This window comes from Eretmochelys imbricata, chromosome 1 (assembly GCF_965152235.1).
Source record: "Eretmochelys imbricata isolate rEreImb1 chromosome 1, rEreImb1.hap1, whole genome shotgun sequence".
Lineage (NCBI taxonomy): Eukaryota > Metazoa > Chordata > Testudines > Cheloniidae > Eretmochelys > Eretmochelys imbricata.
In genome coordinates, this window is record NC_135572.1 from 360,742,723 (window position 1) to 360,760,338 (window position 17,616).

Consider the following 17,616-nt stretch of genomic DNA (forward strand, 5'->3'; position numbering starts at 1 on the left):
CCCCATTAGTAATAAGTCAGATGTGAATCAGACAGGCTTTTGGGAGCCTATTTTAGGTGACAGCAACGCATAACTCCACATTAGGCTAATGGAGTGTGAAAATAAGGATGTACATGAGCCCAGACAGGAAAAGGGACATGGAAGCAGACAGCTGGGCTTGGGTGCTTCAAAACCAGTTTACGGAGCCACGCTGTGCTCAATCTCTGGGAGAGTTTGGAAAAGGACAGATCCTCAATGCCTCTAAAAGCAGAATGTTCACGAAAAATAGCCACTAAGGCTAAAACTCTTACTAGATTAGGCTCGCACAAAACAGCCATGAGGTGCCTATCAGGGGAAGGGCATGGAAACTGAGTCTGGGAGACTTTCAAAGCTGCACTCTAGCTAGGCCAACCTAAAGCCTGGTGTCCTGATGGCTGGGCTGATGGTAGAATGCTTCTGCAGACCTTGGTACTGCAACTGGGGGAGCTGGATTTCCTACAGCAACAAAGAACCCTTCCCCTGCTGTGGGAAGGGCCTGCACTACGGCTCGGTAGTGGCAGAGCTGGTGTGCCGCTCTAATGCCCGTAGTGTAGGCAAGCCCTCAGAGACCTTCATTGACTTCAGAAATGCCCAGGTCGTAGGCTCTTCCCTGCAGCCATCCAGCTCCGGTGTGATGGGCTGAGGGATGGGCTAGAGACAGGGCAGCCACCTCCTCTCCGGTCCAGTCGGGGCCATCACTGCAACTGGCCGCCTTTCCACCAGTCCTTTCATAGGACCAGCAGGGACACTGCTGGGACCAGCAATTGCACTGCCTCTGTGTGCCTAGAGGGCTTCCTAGAGGCTCTCATCTGCAGGGCTACGGGCCACATTAGCTCCTGACTGGACCATGCATTATCCCATTTTGGATGAAGTCCCGTCCTTACTTGCATCACAGAAATGGTTCAATGGTCCATTCCTACCCTAACACACCAAGCCTCCCAGAGGATACTCTATATACCAGAGGCCAAGAGAGAACCCAGAATGTACCATGAAAAAAAGAGGAGACAGAAGCTCTCCTGTTCCTCTCCAAACTCAGATACAGAAGATGTTCCACCCCAGCAACAAACACATTTAAGTACATCCCTGTGTTCTGTGAGGCAAAGGACAAGAGGGACCTAGGGCTCCTAATGGCGTACAGACCTCCAGACAGAAACCTGGTCTATTTTCTGGAGGATCTCCCAGAGCTTCTGCCCAGCACAGTACTGGAGTCCCCCAGAATTCATGGCTTTGGTGACTTCAGTCTCCATATAGACAATGCAAAAGATGCAATAGTACTTGATCTCATTGAGCACACGGAAAGTATGGCATTCTTGCAGGCAGTCTCTGGATCCACACGTGCAGCCAGACATACACTGGATCCTATCTTTGGCTTTGGACTAGACATTGGAGATGTCACCAACATACCCCTCTCCTGTAGGTGACGTCTCCAATACCCAGGCAGAGCTCAGAGACTTCCCTCCTTCCCTCCAGGGTAGTGAAGAGCCAAAGCTGGTGCCTCCCAAGATTCCTGAACCTAGGTTTCCAACTTGCCCTACAAGAAGCAGCCCAAGGCACAGATGAGTTAGTACCACAACACGTTCGCCTGATGTCCACTACCTCAGATGCCTTGGCCCCAAGCTGCCCGCTCTCCCCCACCCCACTGACTGAGAAGATCACCACAGTTCATAGACGAGCTACGGCAGATGCTGTGCCCAGGAAAGTTAGAACACTAGTAGCACACCAAGTATTCTGAATGCCGCACAAACAACTCTGACAGGATTTCACCACTGCAGTAAAGGAGGCAAAACAAATCTCCTCCTCCTCCATGATCAGGCACACAGAATCAAGGGCAGCAGAGTTATTTTGCATACTGAGCCCGCTAATCAACCCACTTCATAGCCTAGGCACCAGTCCCAGGCATCTCCTGCTGTGAAAAGCTGTCAGTATACTTTGTTGATAAGAACAACTGAATACCCATGAAAATAGGAAAGAAAGTTCCATCCCTCAACAGTGAATATTACCTACCCCACGGCCCCGTCTGGGTTTGGCCCCATTGCACACGACAAAACTCAAGAAACTCTGAAAAATATCCCTGCCACTACCCGTGGAAAGGCTCTATTCCCCTCCTGGCTGGTGGAGGACGGTGAAGAACGACGACACCCATTACTAATGGAAACAGTCAATGCCTCCTTCAGAGCAATGCTTCTATCTAGCACCTTCAAATGCGCAATAGTTCACCCTCTCCTCACGAAGCCTTGCTCAGTCATTAAGTTCTCTCAAACGACCATCTGTCGCTAACCTTCCATTCCTGGGCAAAATAACTGAGAAAGTCCTAACCACCAAGCTCCAGCAAGATGTGACATCAGCCACCATCCTGGATGCCTCCCAATCAGGCTTCAGACCAGGGCACAGCACAAAGATGGCTCTAGCAGCTCAAGCGAATACCCCCCTCATAAGGCCAGGGATAGGCAAGTGCTCCATGCACGGGCTGCTGGGCCTCTCTGCAGACCCTGACCCAGGAGGCTGCAAGGCACTGCTAACCCACCAACATGACACAGCCAGAATGAAGGGCCCAGCACCGCAATGGCTCTAGTCTTCCTCTCCAGAAGAGCGCAGAAGAGTGATGGGCAAGCACTCCTTGCCTGCAGAGGGGTCCATATTGTCTACTTCTCTCCAGTATCCACATGAGAACTGGGAGACAGTGAGCTGCCAACAGCATGCCCATGACACTCAACTCTATGTCATCTTCTTCACCGATGTAACGTGGCCATTACAGACACGTCTGAATTCTACACGAAATCAGCTCTTGGAGAGAAAGCAGCTGGCTCAAGCTGAATGCAGGTAAAACTGAAGTGATGCTGGTTGGGAAGGAGAAAGTGCTTCAAAGAACTAGCTGGGACACTGTCCTCACTGTCCATTGAAGTTGCACAGCCCCGACTTGTCTAAATGGTGTGAAGTGCTGGGATCCTGTTTGACTCTTCACTAAGCTGGGAAACCGGGTAGCATCTGAACCTAAAACCCAGCTTCCTTCACCTTCTGGGTGAAAGATTCCCCTTGCTGGGAAACTTGTCCCCTCCTCTCAAACAAGGAGCAGGCCACAGTAAAACATGCGTTTGTTACCTGGATCATTGCCACTAACTGTGCATCTGAAGCTGAATATGAAGATGATGCACCAGCTCCAGATGGTACAGAATGTGCCCGCCTGCCTCCTCCATGAGCTAGGCCACCATGAGCACATCCAGCCTGTGCTCAAGTCCATCCACTGGGCTCCCCATCAGTTCCAAATGTGAGTTTAATGTCTTGGTTCTAATTTTCAAGGCAATTAATGGAACAAGCCCCAGACATATTAAAAATCAGCTTCCATTCTGTGACTGGCCACACCAAATTTCAATCTATGAGCCACCATAATGCTGCGCTCCCCTGGGAAAACACAGGCACAAAGCGCAGGACAAAGCATGTGACAGCTGGTACAGGTCCAGAGTCTGACTCTCTTTCGGAAAAGCTGCAAAACCTTCTTCAAAAAGGCTTTTACATCATGGCAACAAAACTCACAACATTAGCACCCTCAATTCTACCGCTCAAATCCCAAACCAACCAATCCCCCCAAAGTCAGCCTAAAGCCCTCCAACCCGAAGTACATAGGGTTCTTTTAATAAAATAAATTTACAAGCCCAACCCCAGTCAGAGTCTTTACCCTGGAAAGGGAGGCGCGTCAGAGGCCCCAGAAAGGCCTCCATGGACTTCGCTATTGCTCTAGTGTTTATGTGGGAGGCGCTTGGGCACTACAGTGTTGTGCGGCAGCATAAAACCCTGAGAGATGGGCAGCAGCAACATCTCTTTCTGCCGGGGCGCGAGCTGCCACCCAGCCCTTGTCTGCTGGTGACGGAACCCCAGGCTCACTAGTGCAGCCTTGCTCCATCCCGAGACTTTCAACGATAAACCAGCCAGGACAACCACAAACAATCACAACCACTGGGAGAGACAAGAGGAACAGCACAACAGACAGAGAGCCACCCTGTCTCTGAGGGAAGCCACAAGACCGTTCCTGTATAACAGGGAGGGGAAAAGCACTTTAGCCTTTCCCGGAGAAGACATCTTGGGGAGCAGGGATGTTCTCTTGAAAAAATGGATCCTGCTTCCTGGGAAACCACCCACCTCTGCCACAGACTGAACCTGTTTGGGAGATGAGTGGGGGAAGAGAGATGTGCTTGGTTAGATAGGCAAGGGGACCCACTCAGTATAGGTGCAGGTTTGGGTTAGGAGTCTGTTTTGTAGCGTAACCAGGTTTCCACCCCTCTCTCATCTCTACTTAACCTTTATGCATCCGATGAAGTGAGCCTTAGCTCACGAAAGCTTATGCTCAAATAAATTAATTAGTCTCTAAGGTGCCACAAGTCCTCCTGTTCTTTTTGCGAATACAGACTAACACGGCTGCTACTCTGAAACCCTCAACCCTCCAGTCTTTCTTAATGAAATGCACTTTTGTTTGGTTGTCAGTGCTCACACGTGCTGTGTGTCATATAGCAGCAATGATTTCAGGTAAAACTGGGCTACGCTGCTCCTTTGGGGACAGAGGATGTGGATTTCTGTGAGGAACCAGTCTCAGGAGCTGGATCTCACAGGGAACAATTCAAAGGGACTCAGGTGCCCCTCTTGATAACCTGTACGGCAAGGACAGGGCTGGCCTAGCCCAGAGAAGAGTGCCTGAGAGTTTGGTGGTGCTAAGGAGCTGGCACCCAGGCAAGGCTACCTTGCATGAGAGGCAGGGGGTAATACAGTGACTCACAGTCCAGGGCACCTGGATCATTTTCTAAGAGACAGGCTCTGGCTCAAACAGGAGTTAATTCAGGGAAATCCTACGGCCTGTATTATACCATAGTCAGACTAGATTAATCACAAGGATCCTTGCTGGCCTGAGAATATACGATGCTGTGACTCTGTGCTGTAATAAATCAGCAGGTAGAAAATAGCAGCATGACTAGAAATTGTTCTCACATAGCTGTGCAGCATGTGAGATTTATTACCTTTCAGAAAAGAGCCCCTGGACGTTAGCCATGCTAGTCAGCAGGGCACATTCCCCAAAAGTACAGAACCCTGGAAAGAGGTGGACAGGAGCAACCTGTCGACAGTTCATTCTCACAATTTCTGCCCCGGGTAGGGTTTGAATTTACATTGATTGCATGGGTACAGTGCAGGTTCAATGATCACAGGTATTATGTCTGCCAATCCCCTTCGTCATCTTGCTGTGCATGCTCCTTTCAGTCTCAGCACACAACTGATTGCAAACCCCATTCTAGAGAGCTGAACTCTTCCTTTAATAACTTTGTGTTGCTTCCTCAAAGGGACAGTGGGTGCCGTGCACTAGCTGAGGCAAGGGCTAAGTGATGGGCAAATCCAGGCCAGGGCTTGATCCTCAGATCTATGCAAAGAAGTTGTCAGAACCTGCTGATTTTGTAAAATACTGTTTTTCCCCCAGGGATCTATATCTCGGGAACTATTTGCTCAGATGAACCCAAATTTGGCCCATTCACCCTCCCACGAATCACAGAATCTTTCAGGCCACTCTGCGTAAGCATGCGGAGTTTAGAGAACCTAGGAGAGGCATCCTTTAAACAGAAAGTCGTGCTCAACCATACAGCAGAGCCAGCACAGCCCAAAAATCGTAACTGGGTATGCTGCCTCCAGAGCGCCCCCTTGTGGCCTATGGTGCCTCTACAGCAGCCCTGCAACAGTTCCCCCTTCTCAGGGCTCCTTAAGAGCTTCGCACAGTCCAAGGTATTCAGAACTGATTCCCCCTGCTGGGTTGTGTGACAATTAGTCTCTAACTTTGGCCTGCTTCAGAGTTTAGCATGGAAAGCAGGTCAAGTTATTTTCAATAAAAAGTGTTATAAACTGGTGCAAGACAACCAGACAAACTAAATTAGTTCATGTTGACAGAATTCAAGGATTGTATTGAACTCATGCTTGGTAAAAACAGAACAAGACATGGGATCAGAAATGAATTAACCCAGAATTAGTGTGTTGGATATTGGGCCTAAATGGAAGACAAACTAATGAGGGAAGGGGCCATTCCACCTACCACTCCCTTTTGGGGTCTTAAAAGAACAAAAAGGACTATGGGGAAAAGAACACCTAGAAAAACTTGGGAGAACAGATGGAGAGTACTGATGCAAGCTCCACCATCATGGATGTCCTCACCACCACCAAAACCTCGTGGGGCCCTGGACTGTCTCCGAGGAATGTCCTGAGCAGCTTCCTGTCCCACTGAAAGGGACCCACATGATATCACCACCCCAGATGAATCCCAACCTCCCCCGCAGAAAAAATGGGTTTGGACTTTTACAGCAGCAGCAGCTCCACCCATCTCAGCTAGCATCTCTGTTCCCCACAAGGACAATTAGCACCATCTGAGGGACTGTCAAACCAGGGGCTTTCCCTTCTAAGACTCTCTCCAGCTAAAGTGAGAGAGTGGGATACAAATTCAGTGAGTGAATTTGTATCCCACAGGTGCTACAATACCTAATGAGGGTTGGACTAGATGACCTCCTGAGGTCCCTTCCAACCCTGATAGTCCATGATTCTATGATTAAAGGGGGCGGGATCAAGGGAGGCTGTTCCAATGAAAGTGTTATCTAATACTTCACATTTCAAAGGCTCTCCTTTGGCCTTCTCCATACCACCCCAGCCCTTCCGGCTGGAGTGCAACCCTGCTCTTCTCAGCAAGAGGAGCCTCTCTACTGGGAGCTCATTTGCACCAGGACCCTCCCTTCCCCAGCTCGCCCCCTTTCCAGCCCTCTGGCTCTAGCTCTCCAGCATGGAGACATCAGTGGCTAAGTCCCTCCACCGTTGCCCTGCCTTCAGCCCTCTCTAGCCCTGAGAGATCAGTTGGCAAATCCCTCTTGCTGCTCTCCGGCCTTCAGCTTTCCCCCAGGCAACAGCTACAGCTTCCTTCAGGGACCTCTTCCGATCTCCAGCAGCTCTCACCTGCTAATCGTAGAATCATAGAATAATCTCTTACTCCCAGGCAGCTCTCACCTCCTGACCCCCTTTTAAGGCCAACTGAGGTCAGCTTACCACAGGTGCACTGGCCTCTTCCCTCTTAAAGAGGGAGTGTCATCCTTTGACACTTCCCCAGTGGGTCTGTGGGTGCCATGCACTAATTGGGATAAATATCAAGCAACTGGGGGATGCTCAGAGCCTTGGTTTGAGCCCCACCTGTGCAAAAAACAAGACACACACACAGCCAGGCAGAATCTGTGGGTTTTGTGAAACGGTGTTTTTGGAAGCATGCACGTCAGGAATCCTTGGCTCAAACGAACCCAGATTTGGCTCACTAACCCTACCCGCACTGCCATGAGGCACAGCAAACGCCAAGGCAAGGGGAGCAGACATACAGATTTTACCGCACTTCCAAAAGTCGACCTTTGAACATTCAGAGTTTCTCAACCTGAACTCAAGTGGAGCTGGCACTCCCGTGAGCTACTGCACGAAATGAATCAGCAACTGCTTTGCTCTGCTCAGGTGTGCGGCACGGGACAGTCCTAAGATGGGACATTTGAGGAAGAACAGGGGAAGGATGTTCACATCCTTACAGCTGCAGTATACCAGAGTCAGAGCGAAGTGGCCTGCTCCTAGCTGAGCCAGGAGAACCCCTGGAGATGAAGACAGCCTGAAACAATGGTTCCGAGGCACGCAAACTGCTCCATTCGTCTCACGCCCCCACCCCAGTGAGGGCACTTGCTAGCTGGTGCAATGTCCCAAGCATGCCCATTCTCAGCTCCGTCTCAGTGTGCTCGGTGAACCTCCCACACAAAGAAGCAGGGCTCCCATGGAGAGGGGCTCCAACCCCTCAGAGTGTCAGCCTTCACCCTCCTGGGGCAGGGAGAGGGACTTAGACAGCCTCGATGGGCAGGAATCCCCAGCTGACAAGAGGGGGCAGGGAAGGGTCCCAGTAACACATGGCAACAGGAACAGAGGTCCCATGGGGCAGGCCTCCCAGTCCTCATCACACACACACACACATTAGGGGAGAATGTGGGCCTGACATGATCCCCCCAATGCTTCCTGCAACCCAGCCCCATATCACTCCTCCAGCGTCCCTCTGCCCACGCAACCCCATTTATCCCCCTCCCCACAAAAATTCACGTCATTAGAATAGTTTCAGCACCTCCTGGATTTCCGCTCTACTCAGACTACACCCCCCACCATTTGCTAGAGGCAGCGTATAGCAACAGGTCCACGTTACATTTTCTGCCAAGGTTGGGTTTGAACTTGCAGTGCCCAACAGTAGCTTAAGTCCAGCCACAGCATGCTCCTAAGCCACTCAGGTCACGTAAAAGCTGGCTGGCCTGAAACTCTTGGCTAGTCTTTCTGCACGCATGCATTGCAGTCTGGTGTGGGAGTGTTTAGCATGTGCTAACACAGAGAGCTAAAACTCTTCCTTTAATAATGTTTCTACTTTGTTTCCCCCAAGAGGCTGTGGGAATCTTGCACTAGCTGAGACCAAAGTCAGGCAACTGAGATCAAACGGGGGAAAATCAGAGCCACAGTTTGAGCCACTGGTGTGTGCAAAAAACACTGGTAGAATCTGTCAACCTCCAGAACTGGTGCGGGGAGCTGCACCTCAGGAACTCCTCACTCAAGTGACCCCAAATTTGGATCACTCCCACTAACCCATGCCCCCATGAGGCATACCACATTCCAAGGCAATCTCAGTAAGTGTGTGCATTTTAGCACAATTAGAAGAGTGACCCAGAAAAGGTCACTTTGAACAGAAAGGCCTTCTCAGTCTGAACTCTAGCAGAGCTGGTGCGCCATACGAGCCTTGCAGGATGTTCATCAACAGTGCAGTCCATGGGCACTCGAGGACTCCACGCCAGCGCCTGCCAGGGCCCTCTGCACAGAGTCAGCAAGCTGCCTGTTTTACACAGCTGTTGGAAGGATTCTGCCATGACCACACCTCCTTCCCAGAAGGCCCTGCCCACACATGGAGCTTCTTTGGAGGATCAGATGTAACTTGTGTCTTTTTTCAGATGTATGGAAAGCACCAGATGGACTGGCCCCTTGCTAGCCACTCGTGCCGTGCTAGGTGCTGTTCCAGGAGGCCAGAGCTTCCTGAGGTGAGCAACTGCTCACTAAGCCAGTGTCTGCACATGGCACTGTAGAAGGCACTTGGCAGGGGAAGCAAACCAGCTCCATGTCACTCAGCCGCTTTGCCTTCAGTGCGTCTTGTGTTCAAACGGTGTGAGGAAAGCACGAGATGCACATGGGAGGAACATGGCTTCCTGCACATGGGAGTTGGCTTCCTGCACAAGCATAAGCTGAGACCTGATTAAGGGGACAGGAGCCCCAGGCCGTACCACACCAACAGCCACTGCTGAAAGCCCTACAGCCACTCCTTTGTGGACCTCTGAACCATCTCAAATTTGGCACCCAAAAATCAGTGGTAGGATTTGAAGCCGTTGTCCTGTATGACTAAATAATGCTCCCACAGGGCGGCAAGCACATAGGTCACGACACTGAAAGTGCTGAAGGTGGGAACTCTGGACTGGGAGCAGCAAGAGAATCAGTGACAAACTGACTCGACTGTAACTTCTGCTATTTTGTGGGTTTCAGTTTCCGGGCTGGGCACCCAGGGCAGAAGATGGGCAGCCTGAGACTTTTGTGTAAGTGGACATCAACCAGTCCGAATTGATGGGGGCTGGACGTGGCTGCCTTGCAGAGGAAGCACTCAGCCTAGTATCTGAGACAGTTGCCCTACCCGAGCAGGGAAGCTTACCTTGCCGTGGATCATACTGTCGCATCTGCACTTCCTCAACGCATTCTGCTGGGAACCAACCGGTCCGTCCTTTCACGGTTCCTTCCCAGAAGCCACCCTCACCAATACTGAGCACTATGGAAAGAGAAATGGGCAGAGATCAGAACAGGGAGAGGGGCACTGCAGGGTACAGAATTACCATGTCCAAGTGCATGGTCTGTGGACGTGCACAACCTGGGAAAGAAGGAGCCACCTAAGAGCCCTCTGAAAGGGTTGTCTTTTGTCCTTCCAGCCACCTCAGTTAGAAAGTGAGAGACCTGGGGTGCATGCAGCGAAACACTTGGAGAGAGAGCCAAGAGCATCCACTCCGTTCACAGGAAGCACTGGAAGGGAAGCCAGTGTGTTCCAGACGTCAGAGACTTTGGAAACAAGGTCTCAACACCATGACTGTGTTGACTTTGCAACTTCAGATGTCTCCTGCAAGACAGGGAAGTACTGCCAGTATTTTACAAACAGGGAAACCGAGGCATGGAAGGGACAGTGATTTTCCCAAAGCCAAACAGCAAGTCAGTATCAGAGCTGGAATCAGATCCCAGGGGTCTGGCACCCAGCCTCGTGCTCCCAGAACTAGAAAATGCTGAGTGCATCTTCCCTGCAGAAAGAGGCGATGATATGAACTTAGGCTAGCTAACTCAGGTTAGAAGAGCAGTGAGGAGCCTGGGGCTGAATTCAAGCTGCTAACCGGAGTTCAGACCCGAGTGGCCTTGTCCTCGCTGCTCTTTTAACCTGAGTTAAGGTACAGCTTAGATGTCTTATCTACTATCAGGACACTTCAACATCAATGGCAAAATCCTCCCAACCCATCAGGGCTAACTAATAACCTTCCCTTCCCAAGTCACCCACTCCAACAGCCCAGGAAAAGAGAGGAGTCTTGAAACAGTTCTGGAAGACTAGGCCAAGGGCAGAAGTGAATTCCAGAACCAAGGGTCCTTCGCTGGCATCTTGCCAGCGGCCTTTTCCTAACTAAACCAGGGCACTGGTTGGCTGACACCTCACTGATTCCCATGCATTACTGCGGCAACAAAGGCCAAAATCATGAAAGGTTTATAGGTTGAATCCATCACCTTTCATGACCTCTAAAAGTGACTTTGGAGCCAGTGCAGATCGCAGAGCAGTGTCATGCTCCCAGTCAGAGGCTTTGCCAAGCATTCTGCACCAGCTGCAGAGTGCTCTGCGGGCACAGCACCACAAAGGCCATGCCCAGCCTTAAGGTGAAACACCTGGATCACTGTGGGGGAGCCCCAAATGCAACAGTGGTGATCAGCAACTTTACAGCAAGCACAGCTGGTATGAACTGCTCTCAGGGCACTCAACAGGACCCGGAGGGCTAATCTGAGTAACAAAGGGCAGGCAAAAAGAGGGATGTCCTAGAATCACCACCCCAGTCTCACCCAGATGAAGCCCAAACCAGCTCCCTCTCACCCAAACCCCAGGCACTCAGACGATCCATCACCTTCACCATCCAGGCCCCAGCAAATGGAGCTGTAGGACTAGTTAGCAAGCCCACGTTGCCTTGGTGAAGCCAACCCTTAACTGCAGGCTGAGCCGGAGGAGTAAATGAACAGACCCTGCACCACCCCCAGGAATGAGAAAGAGTTGCCTGATATTGCCCCAGGTGAAGAATGGAGAAACTGAGACTCGTGGGGCACGGTGGACAGATCCGAGTCTGATCACTGGCAGGTGGAGCCAATGAGATATTAAGGAATAGATAATACTGATGTATTTCCGCGTGGCATCTTCTGAGCCACACAGGATATCTACACTGCAAAAAAGGTGTGTTCTTAAACCCGATTAGTTAACCTAGGTTAGCTACCTCAGGTTAAAATAGTAGCAAAGACATGTCAACATGGCTTTAATGAGGGTTTGCAGCTCGAGTTAAAGCCTGATGGGGAGCCAGTGGTTGAATTCGAGCAGCTGGTGCACGTTAAAAGCCAAGCTGCCATGTCTTCTCTATTTTAACCTGAGTTAGCTAAAGTGGATTAACTAACCTGATTTAACACACAACTCTTTTTGCTGTGTCAACATAACCCTAGACAGGGACTATCGCATCCTTGCTCCATGATGCAAGAACTCTGCATATGCCGCACAAAACTGCAATCGTCTTTCTAAATGCCCTATTTTTTATTACAGCACCCTTGGGTGGGCTGGGCATTTACAGAACAAACCCTCCCAAGACCTGACAGTCGGAGGGCTTATTGACATGCAAAGTTAAATCAAGTTAGCTAATAGTATGAATTTAAAGTGCAGTACTTAGACTGAGACTTTAAGGCCAGAAGGAACCATCATGATCTAGTCTGACCTCCTGCACATTGCATGCCACAGAACCTCACCCACTCACTCCTGTGATAGACCCCGCACCTCTGGCTGAGACACTGAAGCCCTCAAATCTTGATTTAAAGACTTCAGGTTACATAAGAACATAAGAACGGCGATTCTGGGTCAGACCAAAGGTCCATCTAGCCCAGTATCCGGTCTTCCGATAGTGGCCAACGCCAGGTGCCCCAGAGGGAATGAACAGAACAGGGAATCATCAAGTGATCCATCCCCTGTTGCCCATTCCCAGCTTCTGGCAAACAGAGGCTAGGAACACCATCCCTGCCCATCCTGGCTAATGGCCATTGATGGGCCTGTCCTCCATGAATTTATCTAGTTCTTTTTTGAACCCTGTTATAGTCTTGGCCTTCACAACATCCTCTGGCAAAGAGTTCCACACAGGTTGACTGTGCGTTGTGTGAAAAAATGCTTCCTTTGTTGGTTTTAAACCTGCTGCCTATTAACATCATGGGGTGTCCGCTAGTTCTTGTGTTATGAGAAGGAGTAAATAACACTTCCTTATTTACTTTCTCCACACCAGTCATGATTTTATAGACCCCTATCATATCCCCCCCTTATTCGTCTCTTTTCCATGCTGAACAGTCCCAGTCTTATTAATCTCTCCTTATATGGCAGCCGTTCCAGACCCCTAATCATTTTTGTTGCCCCTTCTCTGAACATTTTCCAATTCCAATATATCTTTTTTGAGATGGGGCGACCACATGTGTATGCAGTATTCAAGATGCTGGCATTCCATGGATTTCTATAGAGCCAAGATGATATTTTCTGTCTTATTATCGATCCCTGTCTTAATGATTCCCAAATTTCTGTTCGCTTTTTCGACTGCCGCTGCACATTGAGTGGATGTTTTCTGAGAACTATCCACAATGACTCCAAGATCTCTTTCTTGAGCTAATTTAGACCCCATCATTTTATATGTATAGTTAAGATTATGTTTTCCAATGTGTATTACCTTGTATTTATAAACATTGAATTTCATCTGCCATTTTGTTGCCCAGTCACCCAGTTTTGTGAGATCCCTTTGTAGCTCTGTGCAGTCTGCTTTGGACTTAACTAGCTTAAGTAGTTTTGTATCATTTGCAAATGTTGCTACCTCGCTTTTTGCCCTTTTTTCAGATAATTTACGAATATGTTGAATAGCACTGGGTCCAGTACAGAACCCTGGGGGACACCACTATTTACCTCTCTCCATTCTGAAAACTGATCATTTATTCCTACCCTTTGTTTCCTATCTTTTAACCAGTTAACAATCCATGAGAGGACCTTCCCTCTTATCCCATGACAGCTTACTTTGCTTAAAGAGCCTTTGGTGAGGGACGTTGACAAAGGCTTTCTGAAAATCTAAATACACTATATTCACTAAAAGAACGTGGAGTCCTTGTGGCACCTTAGAGACTAACCAATTTATTTGGGCACTGAATAGATATGCAGAGAGAGATGGCAATGGAATTGTTGCAAAGATTGGTTCCTGGGTTAGTGTTTCTGTTGTGTGGTATGTGGTTGCTGGTGAGTATTTGCTTCAGGTTGGGGGGCTGTCTGTAAGCAAGGACAGGCCTGTCTCCCAAGGTCTGTGAGAGTGAGGGATTGTCCCTGTAACAAAGCCCGTTGCCAACTCTGTCTGCATATCTATTCAAGGGACACCATCATAGGACCTAACCACATCAGCCACACCATCAGGGGCTCGTTCACCTGCACATCTACCAATGTGATATATGCCATCATGTGCCAGCAATGCCCCTCTGCCATGTACATTGGTCAAACTGGACAGTCTCTATGCAAAAGAATAAATGGACACAAATCACACACCACGAACTGTAATGTTCAAAAACCAGTCGGAGAGCACTTCAATCTCCCTGGACACTCAATAAGAGACTTAACAGTGGCCATTCTTCAACAAAAAAAACTTCAAAAAACAGACTTCAACGAGAAACTGCAGAACTGGAATTAATTTGCAAACTTGACACCATCAAATTAGCCCTGAATAAAGACTGGGAGTGGCTAGGTCACTACAAAAAGTAATTTTCCCTCTGTTGATATTCAGCCCTTCTTGTCAACTGTTGGGAATGGGCCACATCCATCCTGAATGAATTGGCCTCATTAGCACTGACCCCCAGCGAGGTACGGCAACTCCCATCTTTTATGTGCTGTATATTTATACCGGCCTACTGTATTTTTCACTCCATGCATCTGATGCAGTGGGTTATAGCCCATGAAAGCTTATGCCCAAATAAATTTGTTAGTCTCTAAGGTGCCACAAGGACTCCTCATTGTTTTTGCTGATACAGACTAACACAGCTACCACTCTGAAACCAGCCACTATATTTACTGGATCTCCCTTGTCCACATGCTTGTTGCCACTCGCAAAGAATTCCAGTAGATTGGTGAGGTATGATTTCCCTTTAAAAAAACCATGTGGACTCTTCAACAAATTACGTTCACCTATGTGTCTGACAATTTTGTTCTTTACTAGAGTTTCAACCAGTGCACCCGGTACTGAAGTCAGGCTAACTGGCCTGCAATTACCAGGATCACCTCTGGAGCCCTTTTTAAAAATTGGTGTCACATTAGCTGTCCTCCAGTCAGCTGGTACAGAAGCGGGTTTAAATGATAGGTTACAGACCTCAGTTAGTAATTCTGCAATTTCAGATCTGAGTTCCTTCAAAACTCTTGGGTGAGTATCATCATCTGGTCCTGGTGACTTATTATTGTTTAGTTTATCAATTTGTTCCAAAACCTCTTCTAATGACACCTCAATCTGGGACAGTTCCTCAGATTTGTCACTTAAAAAGAATGGCTCAGGTTTGGGAATCTCCCTCTTCCTCAGCTGAGAAGACTGATGCAAAGAATTCATTTAGTTTCTCCACAATGGCCTTATCACCCTTGAGTGCTCCTTTAGCATCTCAATCATCCGGTGTCCCCACTGGTTGTTTAGCAGGCTTCCTGTTTCTAATGTACGTAAAAAAAAATTTGCTATTACTTTGAGTCGTTGGCTAGATGTTCTTCAAATTCCTTTTCGGCCTTCCTAATTATATTTTTACACTTCACTTGCCAGAGTTTATGCTCCTTTCCATTTTCCTCAGTAGGATTTAACTTCCACTTTTCAAAGGATACCTTTTTGCCTCTCACTGCTTCTTTTACTTTGTTGTTTAGCCACAGTGGCACTTTTTTGGTTCTCTATGTTTTTTAATTTGGGATATACATTTAAATTAAGCCTCTATTATGTTGTCTAAAAAGTTTCCATGCAGCTTGCAGGGATTTCACTTTTGTCGCTGTACCTTTTAATTTCTGTTTAACTAACTTCCTCATTTTGGTGTAGTTCCCCTTTCTGAAATTAAATGATACCAGGGCAGGCTGCTGTGGTGTTTTCCCCATCACAGGGATGTTAAAATTTATTATATTATGGTCACTATTAGCAAGCGGTCCAGCTATATGCATCTCTAGGACCAGATCCTGTGTTCCACTTAGGACTAAATCAAGAATTTAGGTTACAGAGAACCTCCCATGTACTCTAATTCAAACCAGCAAGTGACCCATGCCTTGTGCTGCAGAGTGGTAAAGGGGAGGTCTCTGCCAGTCTGACCTGGAAGAAAGTTCCTTCCTGACCCAAAATATGGTAGTGAGGCCCCTGAGCATGTGGGCAAGACCCACCAGCTAGACACGTGGGAAAGAATTCTCTATAGTAACCTCTGAGCCCTCTCCATCTAGTGTCCCATCTCTGGCTACTGGAGATATTTGCTAATCAGAGTCATAGATGGAGCACATGCCATTGCAGCCAACTTTTCATTCCATCCCCTTCATAAACCTAACAAGCTCAAGTCTTGAAGCCAGTTCGGCTTTTTGCCCCCACTGCTCCCCTTGGCAGGCTGCTCCAGAATTTCTCTCCTCAGGTGGTTAGAAACCTTGGTCTAATTTTAACCCTAAACTTGTCAATGGCCAGTTTATACCCATTTCGTCTTGTGACAACATCACCCCATAACTTAAAATGGCACCTCTCCCTCCGTGACATTCTATACGTTGGGGGAGCGTACTGTAGCCCCCATATTCCTCATTTTCATAAAATCATGATCTTACATATAAAGCAGGCCTTGTAAGGGATCAGGAAAAGGTTATGATCTTCTGAAAGTCATTTCTCTGTCCATAGATGTGTATCGTTGATGCGTATGAAGTTATGAGAATTGTGTTGTATGGTGGTCACTGAAACATGCTGGAAGTTAGGGAATCAGCCAGATATTCGCTCCCCAGAAGCAACAGCAAGGAAAGTCACCAACGCCCGGGCTGGGTGTGAAACAGCCCATCAACAGCCATTGTCCACCAAGGGAGCTACAATTCCATGACTCACCTGCATGAGGCTACACCAGGGGAATTGCTCAACCTTGCCTGGAGACTCAGCAATGGCCCCCGGACATGCCTGGACTTGTGTTTTCCAAGCACATGGACTGAGAGTATAAAACAGACTGAGTGGACACATACTGGGCCCTTCTCCTGCCCCCACCTATGCTGCAAGAGACCAAGACCTATGCTGCAAACAACCTTGAGTGGATCACTGCAGACTATGTGGCTCTGGGAAGAAGGATAAAGGAGCTTGAGGCACAAATGGTGTTCTCGTCCATCCTCCCTGTGGAAAGAAAAGGCCCAGGTAGAGACCGTCAAATCGTGGAAGTCAACAAATGGCTACGCAGATGGTGTTGGAGAGAAGGTTTTGGATTCTTTGACCATGGGATGGTGTTCCAAGAAGGAGGAGTGCTAGGCAGAGATGGGCTCCAACTAATGAAGACAGGGAAGAGCATCTTCACAAGCAGGCTGGCTAATCTAGTGAGGAGGGCTTTAAACTACGTTCACCGGGGGAAGGAGACCAAAGCTCTGAGGTAAGTGCGGATGTGGGATACTGGGAGGAAATATGAGCAGGAGAGCGCAAGAGGGGAGGACTCCTGCCTCATACTGAGAAAGCAGGACGATCAGTGAGTTATTTTAAGTGCCTATACGCAAATGCAAGAAGCCTGGGAAACAAGCAGGGAGAACTGGAAGTCCTGGCACAGTCAAGGAATTAGGATGTGATTGGAATAACAGAGACTTGGTGGGATAACTCACATGACTGGAGTACTGTCATGGATGGATATAAACTGTTCAGGAAGGACAGGCAGGGGAGAAAAGGTGGGGGAGTTGCATTGTATGTAAGGGAGCAGTATGACTGTTCAGAGCTCCGGTATGAAACTGCAGAAAAACCTGAGTGTCTCTGGATTAAGTTTAGAAGCGTGAGAAACAAGGGTGATGTCGTGGTGGGAGTCTGCTATAGACCACCAGACCAGGGGGAGGAGGTGGACGAGGCTTTCTTCTGGCAACTAACGAAAGTTACTAGATCGTAGGCCCTTCTCATGGGGGACTTCAATCACCCCAATATCTGGTGGGAGAGCAATACAGCGGTGCACAGACAAACTAAGAAGTTTTTGGAAAGTGTAGGGGACAATTTC

At 48.6% G+C, this 17,616-nt stretch overlaps 1 protein-coding gene across 1 annotated transcript in view; it reads right to left on the bottom strand.

The window, feature by feature from the left end:
* SHANK3 (SH3 and multiple ankyrin repeat domains 3) overlaps positions 1–17,616 on the bottom strand; it is a 667,177-nt gene that overhangs the window by 202,023 nt on the left and 447,538 nt on the right. Inside the window, exon 12 of the mRNA XM_077807959.1 lies at positions 9,776–9,889. Within this exon, the coding sequence (XP_077664085.1) occupies positions 9,776–9,889 (114 nt within the window). The remainder of the gene's footprint in view (positions 1–9,775; positions 9,890–17,616) is intronic.